General features: G+C 35.6%; 1 protein-coding gene across 1 annotated transcript; it reads right to left on the bottom strand.

The window, feature by feature from the left end:
* Window positions 1-5,732: 5,732 nt before the first annotated feature.
* On the bottom strand, window positions 5,733-13,935 carry LOC141707996 (trigger factor-like protein TIG, Chloroplastic). The gene is made up of 13 exons (XM_074511462.1): window positions 13,546-13,935; window positions 13,380-13,463; window positions 13,163-13,291; window positions 12,556-12,644; window positions 11,512-11,695; window positions 10,392-10,482; window positions 9,602-9,756; window positions 7,889-7,981; window positions 7,710-7,802; window positions 7,249-7,329; window positions 6,946-7,095; window positions 6,251-6,346; window positions 5,733-6,027 (listed from the first exon to the last, which is right to left on the bottom strand). Exons 1-13 carry the CDS (start codon window positions 13,813-13,815, stop codon window positions 5,950-5,952), a joined length of 1,593 nt encoding a protein of 530 aa, XP_074367563.1. The 5' UTR covers window positions 13,816-13,935; the 3' UTR covers window positions 5,733-5,949.
* Between the last annotated feature and the right edge of the window lie 350 nt (window positions 13,936-14,285).

Genomic DNA, 14,285 nt, shown 5'->3' with positions numbered 1-14,285 from the left:
CAATGGTGATATTGTTGATATGAAGCCTAATACTGCACAGATCAGAACATATCTTGGTATTAAGGGGCTTGAATTCAATCTAGAGTCTGACAAAGCTTATGTCATAAGACTAGATCAGGAGTTGAGAAAAGCAAAGATTAATGATCTCAGAGCTGCAATATTTCAAACTGGTGAAGATACTGCAGAGCTTAAAGATGTCAAACGGAGAATGATTGATGAACTCAGATATGCTGAGAAATGTTTGTTGAAGAATTATCTCAGAACAACTCCTGACATCAGAGAGATCAGAAAATGATGAAGCCAAGTCGAAGATCTACAACTGCTTAAATTCTGATGTGTATACAGACTAAAGTTGTTATCAGAAGTTGAATTGGTAAAAGCTTTAAGGACTGTAAGTTGTAGTTATCTTGTCTAATTCTCATGCATTTGTACTTAATGTTTTTGACATCATCAAATATCTGTTAAACTTGTATATTTTGCTAATTTACAAGTTGGGGGAGATTGTTAGATATATTTGATAATGTCATGGCTAATATGTTTTATGTTTAGATTTCAGATCTTATTTGAACAGGACAAATCAGTACTTAACTGATCAGTACTTATACTGGACGTCAGGACTTAAGGGATATCAGTACTTATGTTATCAGGAGATAAGCATCAGGAGATAGATATCAGAACTTAAGTGCTGAAGGACGATCAGATAAGGACAGTAGCTGATTAAAGTTAAGAAGATCAAGATAAACATAAGAAGAGATATGCATGAAGAAGGAATTCCGTAAAGAATGGAATACTTGGAAGAAAAGATATCTGATTGATATATATTAGGAAGCAGAATTATATTCCATATCAATTAGCGATTATCTTGTAACTGTGTAATATATAAACACAGACATAGGGTTTACACTAGAAGTGTTATAATTATCGAGAATATTATTTACTGTAACCCTAGCAGCTCTCGTGATATTTTGTTCATCACTGAGAGATAACAGTTCCAGATTGTAATAGAGTTTATTGTTTCAATAAAGTTCGTTTTCTGTTACATAAGTTCTTGAAGTTTGATTTGATTGTAATAAATACTGTATTCACCCCCTCTACAGTGAAAGTGTGACCTAACATAGTATTCCACCAATATTTACACATTGAGCGCTCTAATTCTTGACAAACGTCGAGCGGGAGGAGGAAGACGCTCATTGTGTAATTTGGAAGGGTTTGAGCAGTGGATTTAATCAAAATTTCTTTAGCTCCTCGAGATAATTTCTTCTTGTCCCAACCTTGTAGCTTTTCTTGCATTTTTTCCTTAATATAACCGAAAGCCACTGATTTTTTCCTATGTAGAAAACTCGGTAAGCCCAAATAGAAACTGTTTTTATCTGCTTCCATAAAACCCAATTACTGACATAGGTTTTCTTTAAGAATATTGCTGACATTCCTACTGAAAATGATTGAGGATTTATCGACATTGATCTGTTGTCCCGAAGCTTTCTCAAAAGTTCGAAGCATCTCTTGCACATGACTCGCATACTTGACATCTGCTTTACAAAATATGTAGCAGTCGTCCGTAAAAAACATATGTGAAATGGGCGGGGCTGAGCGAGATACCTTAATACCTTGCAATAGACCTTTTCTTTCATAACTTTGAATAAGAGATGTAAGACCTTCTATGCAAATCAAAAAGAGATAGGAGGAGAGGGGATCCCCCTGTCTGATACCTCGAGAGGGTGTGATAGAACCAAAAATTTTACCAGCGTGAGCCACTTGATATGTCACTGAAGAGATGCAAGCCATATACATGTTCACCACTCTTTGATCAAAGCCCAATTTTGTCAAGATTGCTGCCAAAAAATCCCATTCAACGCGGTCATAAGCCTTACTCATGTCGATTTTAAGTGCCATCCAACCTTGTTTTCCTGTTGTCTTCCTTTTCATAAAATGCATCAGCTCATGTGCAATCATAATATTATCAGATATTAATCTTCCCGGTATGAAAGCACTTTGAGTGTCAGAGATAATTGTATCAATAATTCCTTTGAGACGATTTGCTAATACCTTAGATATGACTTTGTATAGCACGTTACAAAGAGAAATTGGGCGAAGCTCCGTCATAAACTGAGGATTTTTCTTCTTGGGAATTAAGGCAATATTGGTCTCCATAAGATTCTCATCCACCATGCCGGTGTCAAAGAATTTCCTGACTACAGTAACCACATCTGCACTAAGAATTTTCCAGAATCTTTGGTAAAAACCTGGGGTCATACCATCCGGACCCGGGCTCTTGTCTGGATGCATATGGAACAGGGCTTGTTTAACTTCAATTTCTGAAATAGGAGCTAATAACATGTCATTCTGAGCAGCAGTTATTTTACTCTCGATGCAATGAACTACCTCAATCCAATCTGTGTTGGAAGCTTTAAATAGATGAGAGAAATATCCAGTTATGACGTCCTCTAATCCCCTATTCCATTGAACTTCCTGGCCTTCACTATTTTTCAAACTTCTTATGTGATTAATAGCTCGTCTGTTCTTCATAGACGCATGAAAAAATTTGCTATTTCGATCACCTTCCCTCAGCCACAGTTGTTTCGATCTCTGGCGCCAGAAGACTTCTTGTTGTGTATAGATCTCTGAAAGCTTTTTCTGCTCTTCCTTAAGAATTGCTAAAGATTGGTCATCACGTCTTCCTTTTAGCGTCCTAATAGCTCTCTTACAATGCTGAATTCTATTCTTAAAGCTTCCCGTTATTTCCTTTCCCCAGCTTGAGAGAATTTTCGAACATTCCTCAAGCTTTTCGTAAAAGGATCTATTCATACCACTGCTCCACACTTCTTCCACTATCTGCTGACACATAGGTTCTCGCAACCAAGCGTTTTCAAAACGAAAACGTTTAACTCGAAATTCAACTACTGAGTTATACAATTCAAGAATGATAGGACAATGGTCTGAAGTTGATATTTCCAGATTAAAAAGCTTGGCTTCTGGGAATTTGTTTATAAAACCAATAGATACCAGTGCACAATCAAGCCGAACTTCAATTTTGTCCGCTGTTCCAGATCCTCTCTCCCAAGTAAAAGGATAACCAATCAACTCCATATCTGTCAAGTTACAATCCTCAACAACATCTCTGAATCCTTGAACCAACTGGTGAGGATACGGCCTCCCACCTTGTTTATCAGCTTGGGACAACACGTTATTCATATCACCTATCAAGCACCAAGGCAAAGTGTTATGACTGGATAACGTACGGATTAAATTCCAAGTTTCTTTTCTCCTTTTTCTGTCAGGCTCTCCGTAAAGTCCTGTAACTCTGAACTCAGTACCGTCCTTATTTCGAACTATGACATTTATATGATTTTTGTTGTATGACTGTAAAGTTACTTCGTTCTGATGTCTCCAAAGCATAGCAATACCTCCACTATGACCCTGGGTTTCAATAACCATACTTCCTTCAAAACCAACTGAATGTGTGAACCTCTCTACTGTTAACTGCTTGCATAAAATTTCACTTATAAAAACTAAATCGGGTTTCTTCTGGAGGACAATCTCCTTTAGGAATTGGAAAGCCCATGGGGTCCCAATCCCATGGCAATTCCACCCTAAAATACTCATAATGATAGGCGAGCACTCCCTTGAGTACCCGCCAGAAACACGTTTTTTGAACTGTTGGTTTTGTCTGTTATTTCCTCAGTTATCTCAGTGAGAGTCTCACTTTCAGGTTCCATGACAACATCCTTATTTAGGCCCAAAGAATTGCCATTATCCAGCCCATTACCCATTCTTCTTTTCTTTGTTTCAATAACAGATATACTCCTTTTATTTGGTTGCTCCATGATTACAGGAGAATTTGTTGCAATATTATTTCCAAACTCATTTCCCGCGTTTGAGATAATATTTTGAAATCCTGTTATTCCTTTATTTCCTACTTGCCTACCTGTCCCCGAAATTATAGGAGAGTTTTGTGGATCTTGATTAGCATCGTCTTTCTCACCGGAAACACCATCATTCATCTCCATTCTCGAATCTCAAGCACCAATATCCAAGCCGTTTCGAAGCCATTTAGCACCTATTGGCTTGATCTGATTTCTAAAAGGAGCTCGCATCCAAGGGCCATAGGGTTTGACAATGTTATTCTCAGACATTTCGAAAAGCTTACTGCAGAATTTCTCCGAGTGACCAACAATGCCACAAATGAAGCAAAAAGTTGGGATGTTTTCATATTTAAAATTTACCCAAAACCACTCATCCCCTGTCATTTTAATCTTCATTCTACGTTTTAAAGGTACGCGAAGATCAATGGATATACGAACTCTCATGTAATCTCTCCATACGCCAGTAAAATTATTAGGACATCCATAAACGAAATTGCCAACATAATTTCCAATACCTTTTAAAATTTTCTCCGACATGAATCCGACTTTCAAATCATGTATCTGAACCCATAACTCCATTCTATTGAGATCGGCATTTCTTTGATTTTCTCCATCTTTTAGTCTAGTCATAACCAGAGCACGTCTGTTGAAAGACCATGGGCAACCTTCCATTACCCTCTTAACATCTATCTCGTAATAAAACTAGAACAGGTACAGATTTAAGTCCAACTCCTTCATGTACATACCCCACCCAGGCTTCCATAGCGCAGCCATGGTGTGCTGCATTGCCATGAAATCCACCTTCCCTTCCGATATGAATCTGCCAACCACACATAATTTTGGATCGAAACCTTGAATCTGTAAACCAGTCACATCTCCTGTTGTCTCCTCTACCTGCAGCCCCCCTTCTTCCTCATCTGCCAAAGAAACAGCATTCATGCTTTGCACTAAATCCATAATAGTGTTTGATGAAATTGAAAAGAATAAAACGAGACTAAATGACGAGAATACTATAACAAATCAAACCATGTCAGATGACAAGACTCCTTTTCTCTCCCCTGTACTCTTAAATTCGTTAAACTTCAAATTTTAAGGGCTGAGAGAGATAGAAACTTTTGGCTCCAATACATTCTTAGTGACTCTTTGGTTGATATGATTATTATCCAACAATTTATAATATATAGATTATGCGTAATTTTGGATATCCGAAAAATACCCGATCCGATCCGAAACCCGACGGATTTGGATTTGGATTTGGATAAACCGAAAATATTTGGATTTGAATTTTATGATCACCGATCCGAACCCGACCCGTTAACATCCCTAATGCTGACGGAGATGGAACCGGTACTTGGGTTAAACCTCAACCGAACATAGTTAAGATAACAGTTGAAGCACCTATTTTTGAAGATCGTGAAGAAACAGGTTTTGGACTTATGGCGAGGACTCAAATGGAGAGCTGATTCAGGCAAAAACAGTTGTCCAACAGGGGATAATCTCACCAACAGCCGAGGCCATGGCAATAAAGGAAGTATTGAGTTGGATAGATAGCATGGGATGGCCGGAGGTGGTTCTGGAATCTGATTGTGTCGTTGTGGTCCAGGCTATTCGAATTAGAACACCAATGAGATCAAAATTTGGGATTATCGTTGAGGACCGTCGGAAAATCTTATGTCAGCGAAACATTATTACTTTGTATTTCATTAAACAATCTGCAAATATGATAACCCACACGCTTGCTAGGGAGTCATGTTTTTGTCGAGAGATCGTAGTTTTGATAAGTTCCCTATTCCTATCGAAGTTAATCATTGTATTGAGTTGGATATGAATGTCTAATAAAATCTTCAGCTTTTCATCAAAAAAAAAAGATACAAAATAAAGATTATATTGAGTTGAGGTTATTGTTGTACATTGACAGTAAATGTAGTAACTCATACTAATGGGTATCATCTATCTCTCTCTACTCAACAATAACAAGGTGAAAAAAGGCCTATAAATCTCTACATCACAAAATGAGTTTGAATGTTTGATGAATGAAAAAGCCTCTCTACGTCACTGGGTATAGTGAATAATATCTGCTTCTCGTTCATCTGCATATGTACTTGACATCTGTATGCTCTCTCAGCCATTCCAGCACTTTTGCCCCTTCTAGTATGTCTTCCACCTTCAAAATGTACACAAAGATGTAACACGTTACTTTATTATTTTTTTTCAAATATAGTTATGGATTATGACTTGTAGCACCCCGAGGCATTGAGAAATCACAAGTAACCCAACAATATCAGTGGCATATTCTAAGGAGGCTACTTAATTGAAAAGGTCACGTAGCTCTTTCTGTTTTGTGTTAACAGGAATTTGACCAGTCTCTCGGCCCAGAAATCTCTAACCTGATCCTTCACGCGCTCTTCATCGTAATCTTGATTCTGGCGTTTAAACTCGGCGATTGAATTTTCAACCTCCTTCACCAATTCCTCTGTCGGAAACTGCAAAATGATGCAACAAAATTATATATTAGGTTGTAAATACGTGTTACCTATTAGAAGCCCTGATCAATCTAATGCCACATACAACATAGGTGTTGTGTGAAAAAATATTACATTGGAGATAAAAGGGTAAATTTATCAAAAGTTAGCCCCTTGACCTGCAATATTCTAAAAAGTAGCATCTATTTCCGAGAGAATAAGAGAGGGAATGGATGATGATTTCTTGCTCCTTTTATACATTGTTCTTTGTATGCCTTTTACCTCTCTTTCATTTTAAATTGCTTATATTATTTGCCTATTGTCACTGCTTTTAGTGCTACTGATGCTACTGGCACTAATTTTAGGGCTACTGTTTTCTTCTAATTGAGCCAGGAGTCTGAACAGAAACAGCCTCTCTACTCTTTTAGTGCAGAGCAAAGGTAAGCGAACATCTTACCCTCCCAAACGAGCAGAATACACCAAGTCTGTTTGTTATGATTTGGTTTATAAAGTCACGTCAATCTTTCTTGGATCTAGCAAAAACAAGTCTAGAAAGTACTGTCCTTAATACCTTGCTTTGAAAGAAAAGTGGGAACTTTTCACCAGAACAATATATTTACCTGCAAATTTTCACGTTTGAAGATGTCTCCCACAGCCAGATTCTGCTTTATCACATTAATTATATTCTCCTTCTGGCCTTCCAGATACTCGTTGACTGCCTTCGGACTTGTTAGAGATGCTAGCTGATTTTCATTTAGTTTCACGCTTCCCTAAGATATATATATGCTTAAGTTAGAATTCTACATTTATTATAAATTTATACACACATGCAAACAGCCATAAGAAGTTAGTAATTGTTCTGAAAGTGCAGGTGCAGCATATGTTGTCTTATTAGGATAACTAAAGAAGAAAGCAATACTGACCTGTAGTTCTAACAGCTTTGCTCCATAGAACTGTCTACCTTGCTCCTCAAACAATGACTGAGGTACATCAACTTCAACCAGCTGAAATTAAATGTATGATAACTAAAAAATATACGAGAAGGATAACTAAATAATTTGAAGACAATCAATATAGCTAAGCAGTAAATATATACGCGACATTGAAGATTAGTTGAGGAATCTAACCATGGAATCTCAACATAAGTGCCTTTATAATTACCACAACCCCTTCCCCCCCCCCACCCCACCCCAAACACAAAAAAAGAGAGTTCTTGTGTTCCAAAATAGTGAATGCTTTTAATATTTTAAAATATTATATATATACCATGTTTTCCCAGAAACATAGTGAGCTGAAATTTTATAAAGGTGCTAGTATACAAGATTATTATTTTAAGTCTGACAAGATTCTGCCGTATTGTGTGCGTGCTTTAAAATTATACAACCTTTGTTAGTTGGTCGAGAATGGCATTATCAGTTGCTTGCTCCTTAGCTGTTTTCTCCACCCCTAAACATCTTTCCAGCAAGGCTTTCTTCACCTGTCGATCATCAAATATAAAAATCAGCTAAAGAATGAAGCACAACTAGTATGCAATTTATCTGTATATGTGGACGAATACCCTACCTCTTCTAGCGTACTGCATCCAGGAAGAAGTTTATCGGCAATGGAATCACCCAGTTCCGGAAAGTCTCTATAAAAGAGCTCTTTACATTCGACCTAAACAGCAAGTCAAGAAAGAATGATCTTTATGCACTCTCCTATATTAAATTAGGTGTCCAACTACATAATCGTGGATAGCTCCTAATATTTAGAAATACTAACACAGTTTTACTTCATATAGGGAATACTGATAAAAGCTTTTGTTGATCTGTTGCCATTTGAATAAGTAATCCTACATGATTACATTACTTTTTGTCTGCTTGTTTTGCGGATACGAATAACAAGATTGTTACTTCTGCATGTTCCTCTACTAGATCAGTAATATTCCTGCTTATTAAGATAGTTGTCAAGGCGTCGCCTAGGCGGCAAAAAACTGAAAGGCGTCCGACCCGCCTTAGTTTTTAAGGGGTAGGCGACGCCTAGGTCCGCCTAAGTCCGCCTTGTCCGCCTAATTCCGTCTTATTTCCGCCTAGTCCGTCTTATTTTCGCCTAGTTTCAAGTCAACCATGCCCAAATAAGTTTTGACAAGATTCATCCATATTTGAGTTATAATGGACCTATATTGTGTTGTAAACATTATGTCCGTCAAAACTCACCAGTAAAACCTCATCTACAACAATCTAAAGAGGAAACAGGAGAACGAATTATCTCCTACCAAAGAATTGATTCAGTATTATTATCAAGTTATTATTCTTTTAATCTTAACAAACACCCACACCCACACGCACATATACATAGTAAATCCATTTGTTGTAATTTGTGTACAATACTTCAGTAGTATAACTATAGTATTCTATTTTATTATAATATATAACTATATGTGTATAAAAAAACCAATATATATAGCCAAAAGTATAATCCGTCTAATGGTCGCCTATGCGAGCGCCTAACCTAGGCGGTGCACTAGCGCCTAGCACCGCCTTTACGCCTTAACAAGTATGTTATTAACCTTGTAAAACAAATAATACCATAACTGAAAACTCTGACACTTTTTGACTGAAGTATACAGCCGTAAATATTTCATTTTTTAAAACAACATTATAATGACCTTGTAAGATAATTACAAAGAAAGTTAAGACCCAATAAAGAAAATGCAGCACAGATTGGCCTATTGAGATGTACATATACTGTTTCTAAAAATTGGTCTAGGAGGCTGATTAATCGGCGCCTAGGCGCTAGGTGGAGCAAAAGCGTCTAATTTTTACAAAAGTCGAGCAAAAAACATTTATTTTTTGTGAAAGTCGGTAATTAATCGGATCTAGGCCGACGTAGGCAGATTTAGGCGGGATTAATCAGCCAAAAATTAGGCGGGATTAATCGGTCAAAACAGAAAAAATGGGGAAACTGTAATAGTTTAATAAAAACCTAAACTAATATTTAAAATGGGGGTATTTAACTATTGTATTTGATAACAAAATGAGGATAATTATATATTTGACGTATTTCACTTGTATAAAAGATATTTTTGAATATTAAAATTATATTTTATAAAATAATAATATTTAAGTACATCCGATTAGTCATTCCCGTTAATTACCGCCTAGCCGATTAATCGCTAGAAGCTGATCTCGCCGCCTAGCATTTTTCAAAACATTGTAAATCTGGACTTGGCACCTTCACTCATGAGAGTACTTTCTGATTTAATTGTAGATATCTGTAAATTAGTTGCAAACTCACTGTAAACTGGGCATGCACACCGCGAAGATTTTCCTGATTCCATGATTCGGGAAAAACAAGAGGAAATGATTTTGTTTCACCTCGTTGAATTCCAATAATTGAATCAAGGAAACCAGGCAGAACTTTATCTCCATCTTCTGTATCGAAATTAAAGCCTGTAAAAACAAAACTAAGTTAGCAGGTCTCACGCATTATTGATCATTCACATAATAAAGAAGCCGAAACAAGAATTTCAATGATCTGAATTATTCTGTTCTACTGGACCCACAAGTTTTCTTGTTTTTCTCTTATTTTTAAAGCTGACAGGCTCAAGGAATATGGGTAAAAATTTAATTAAATATTAACTTGTAAAATATCAGATTAGTTTCAGTTATTGAGTGCGACTGAAATCAGAAAAATAAAAAACTAATTCTTGGTCCATCATATGAAAACTTTGATATTATATAAATGGAAACTTTAAAAAGACACTTCACTGTTGAAGTGATTCTTTCTTTTTTGCTAAATGAGACATTTCTTGTTATTTTTTCCACTGGAAAATCTATAGCCATTCAGTTTGGTGGTTTGTTATTTTTCTATTTCTACCCATAAAGTAGGGAATGTGTCCACTGCATAAAGTAAATTACAAACATGCATCCATGTCATTGTACACAGTTTCTAGCATTTACACTGTAAAAAACACAGAGTAGTAGTACTTGCTGGGAGCAGATATATGTGAAAATAGACATGAAGTAATACATCTGAGACAAAAGTCCGTTAAAGAAAATAGATTTTTTGTTTATTATAAGCAGACCTGTGGTCTCTGCAGAAGGAATTTTTTGAGCACTAGATCCATCTTGCTCAATTGTAATTGCAGATATATCGAGGACTGCAACATCACCAATCTGTAAAAGTTTCAAAGACAGTAATGTTCATACCTCAATCAACTTACAAGAGGAAGTAACTACATTGTGATTGTATATACCTCATAAAGTTGCATTAGCAAAAATAATTATCCTCTCAACTGGTCACTCTCTCTCTCCTCTAAATCTAAGTATAGGTTAGAAGTGTATTTATGCATATATATAATTACTTGTATATACAGGTACGTCTAAAGATATATATTAAATTTGTAATTGTAATTTTTTCTTATATATGATTAAAAAGTTCTGTGCATTCTTTTATGATGTGTTGGGTCTGCATAGCTCAACTGCTATCCGAGATCCTCTTTATATCGTCTAGATAATAATAGAAGTTATATTGTCCATATAGTTTAGTTGTCCTGTATTTTTCAGGAAATTTTGACTGAAGTCGTGAAAAGTCATAGTTTTCAGATAGGTATGAGTTCATTAGATATACATAATATTTATATTAAATAAATCATGAAGCACCTTACAGCCTCTCTTTATTCTATGTATGGCTATTTGAAAGTTGAAACACAAGGTAAAGTACTTCCCACCGTTTCTTTTTGCAAACAATAAAAACATTAGTCATGTCCGCTAAGGAATAATGGGTGACATAATAGTTTAAGAAATGGTCTTCTTTGAATAGTACACAATTTTGTGCCTTTTAAGTAGTGCAGGTCAACTCGTCCATGTTAATATAAAAAATAATTATTAGTGCGTCAAAAGAATATTAATATCACAACAGAGACAAAGTAATTACTATTCCAAACACAGAGGACTAAGTTTCCTTTCCGCCCAGTCAAAGAAAGTATAACATATTATTTTTCTAAATTAAGATGAAAGTTGTAATGTAGGTTCCCAGGCAAAAGTATGATTCCAAAAATCAGTACATGCATTCCCTTGATGCAATTTTTTTAGAAATACGGTTGTATAGAATATCTAGAAAGAAAATTTAGAATTTAGTCCTAATGTAGAGAGGAAGACAAAGTTAAATTAGTATCTGAATACAGTTTCATAAACAGAATCTACCTGTAGTCCTCTATCAGTCACAATTCTTAGTACACTAAGAGACTTATGACGACGTCGTAGTTCTTCTTTAGAAGTCCTTTGAGCATCAATATCGCTGTCTATCTCAACAACAATTTTCATATTCTTGTATGCATCCTCAGAAACCCATTTGACTTCTGGGGCGACATCGGCAACAACATCATATCTAAATCATAATTAAATTAGTGTTAACACCAAAAAAATTATCTTGAAAGAGATAATGGAAGTATAACTTTCTACTTTCAAAATGCTTCTTGCCTAATTATGGGAAACAGTATTTAAATTTCTCACCAAGGGCATGGGTAATTAAGTGTTTTCAGATTAAGGCAAGATATAAAGATATGCACCATAGTAAAGAAAAAATGATGATGCTGTATATAGTGAGGTAACATGGAAATGCCTGGCGCACATTTCAACATTTCCATTTATTAATAAGCAATCTGTTGGTGCTCAGGCTACCGAGTAAAATAAGGCCCTATTTTAACCTTACCCTGGTTACATTAAAATTGATCCAGCGGTCCAGACAATCTTACAGCTGTACAAGTGATCTCAAACATATGCTCTTGTTAGTTATGCTCCAAAGTTCGGCTATTGGTGATCTACACTCTAAGGCTGAAGTCGCTTTTTTTGCTGAGGAAAATGTCAAGATACATGTACTTGACTTAATAATAGCCACTTCTACATAGAGTTTCGGAAGGGTTGTCAAGTTTTCTTTCAAGTCAAGGTCAATGCTGGTATGGATAAATTTTGAAGCCTGAAGTTGTTTTTTAAGTGAGGGAAATGTCAATATATATGTATGTGACTTAATAATAGGCCTCTACAAGATACCCTAAGGTTTCAGGAGGGTTATCCTAAGTTTCCTTTCAAGTCAAGGGGAATGCTAATATGCACAAATCATGCTACACATATTAGACCCTGCACTTGACGTATGGTCTTGAGAAGGTTGGCAAAATAACAAAGTTGTAGATGGTTTAATTTGTAATCATACAAGATAAAAGTGGCTAAACATGATGAACAAAAACATACATCAATTTGTTCAGGGAGGTAAATGTTTTTTCCATTTCGGAAAATTTTGTTGCAATATGAACCGAGTCCTTTAAAGCACGTCCATCTACCTGTAAATATGATATAGCAATACGGTAATTAAATGAGGCTCTTTAGTCTTTGAAAATTCTGAGAACTTCTAAATAACTACATTGCTAGTTCATTAAAGAATATTGCACGGTTGCATTATGACCGATGTAACACTTGAAATACTACATTTCAGAAACTAGTGCCTGCAGTACCAAAGTGTAAATGTTGCTACATAAATGCACAATCCTTCTATTTTAGCTTAACTTGTGAGGAATTTTTTTAAAAAATATTTTAAAGCTTTCGCTATATTTCAAGGTTGGCAAAAATATATATAAAAGAAATTTGAATATGAGTTTGACGAAAAAATTCTGCATAAAATCAGCTTTAATATATGAAATACGAACTTGAATATTGCTTGTGGTGGTTTGAGAAATTGTAATATATGTGTTGACCAAGAATTAAATTCAACATATTAAAACCATCAAAAATGTGGCGGCTAGCTTTCATGAAAATTCAGAAGGTGAGGATAGAAAGAAAAAGGTGAAGATGTTAAGCATACGGAAGACATGGCATGTGGCAGTGTTCTTTTTAAGATAGACTCAATTACAGCTTTCTGCACATTTTGCTTTCCCACATAATTGAGAATAATATTCTCGGGAACGTTCTTCCCAGGGCGAAATCCAGGAACCTGAAAAGAAACGGCAATACAATTCAATTCTTAATATAAGTAGCAATGTATAAGAAAGCTTAATTGTGATAAAAGGTGGTTGAAGTACCTTAGCATGCTTCATAAACTCATTCAACACCCTCTGGTAAGAATCCTCACACACAGCACGCGGAACTTCCACGCTCAGTCTAACCTGCCATATAATAGTGAATTGGTTCCTTAATAAATACTAGTATTCCGTAATTATATAGAAAGAGGATAAAGGGAGAAGATACTCTGGAATTGGGTTGAGGGGATTCAGTGACATGAATGTCAGCAGGAAGAGGTTCAAGTGCATAGTCAGCAGCAGGTGGAGCAACACCACCGCATCTTACTATTGTCTTCTTCTTTGAATACAAACACTGTTTAGTATTTATGTTGTTACTACTTAACTTGGGTTTGCTAAGTATGGGCAAGGATAAAGAAGCAGCCAGTTTGACTTTAGAGGAAGAGATTTGAACAACAACTGGAGGAGGAGTTGAACATGAAATGGAACATAACTCCATCGGGATAACTCTACTGTCTGGACAATCTGCTCTGCGTCAAGAAGATAGACATTCTGCCTGGATAGGATGAGGATTGAGGATTGAGGATTGAATGAGGATCATGCCTTTTACGGCGTCGTTCTACAGTTTTCTTTGTCTTTTTTTTTTAATACAGATTTTTAAAATTCATTTCTCACACGTCTACACCTTAATTGTTTATTTTAAAATATCTACTAATCTTTATATTTTTGTCATTGTCGTAACTAATAACCAAATAATATATTAACCTACATTTATTTACTAATTTAAATTATATTAATATGCTTATTTAGTAAATATTTGAAGAAATATTTCCATAAGTGTGCGCAAGATTTTGATTTTGTAACTAAAAAGTTGAATACTGTATTGAACTTTTATCTACCAAAGAAAATAAAATAATCATTAAAATTTTATCTTACACTTTTCCTCCTATAAATAAAGTTGTTCATGGA

This window comes from Apium graveolens, chromosome 2 (genome assembly GCF_009905375.1).
Source record: "Apium graveolens cultivar Ventura chromosome 2, ASM990537v1, whole genome shotgun sequence".
Lineage (NCBI taxonomy): Eukaryota > Viridiplantae > Streptophyta > Magnoliopsida > Apiales > Apiaceae > Apium > Apium graveolens.
This window is presented reverse-complemented; position numbering and strand designations above follow the sequence as displayed.

Excerpts from the sequence above, each read along its gene's own strand:
- LOC141707996 (XM_074511462.1), bottom strand. The coding sequence starts at position 13,815 with ATGGAGTTATGTTCCATTTCATGTTCAACTCCTCCTCCAGTTGTTGTT. Across the intron at positions 13,292-13,379 it reads AGTTTATGAAGCATGCTAAG|GTTCCTGGATTTCGCCCTGG; the intron begins GTACTTCAACCA and ends GTTTCTTTTCAG. Across the intron at positions 7,982-9,601 it reads GTGTGCATGCCCAGTTTACA|GTCGAATGTAAAGAGCTCTT; the intron begins GTGAGTTTGCAA and ends CTTGCTGTTTAG.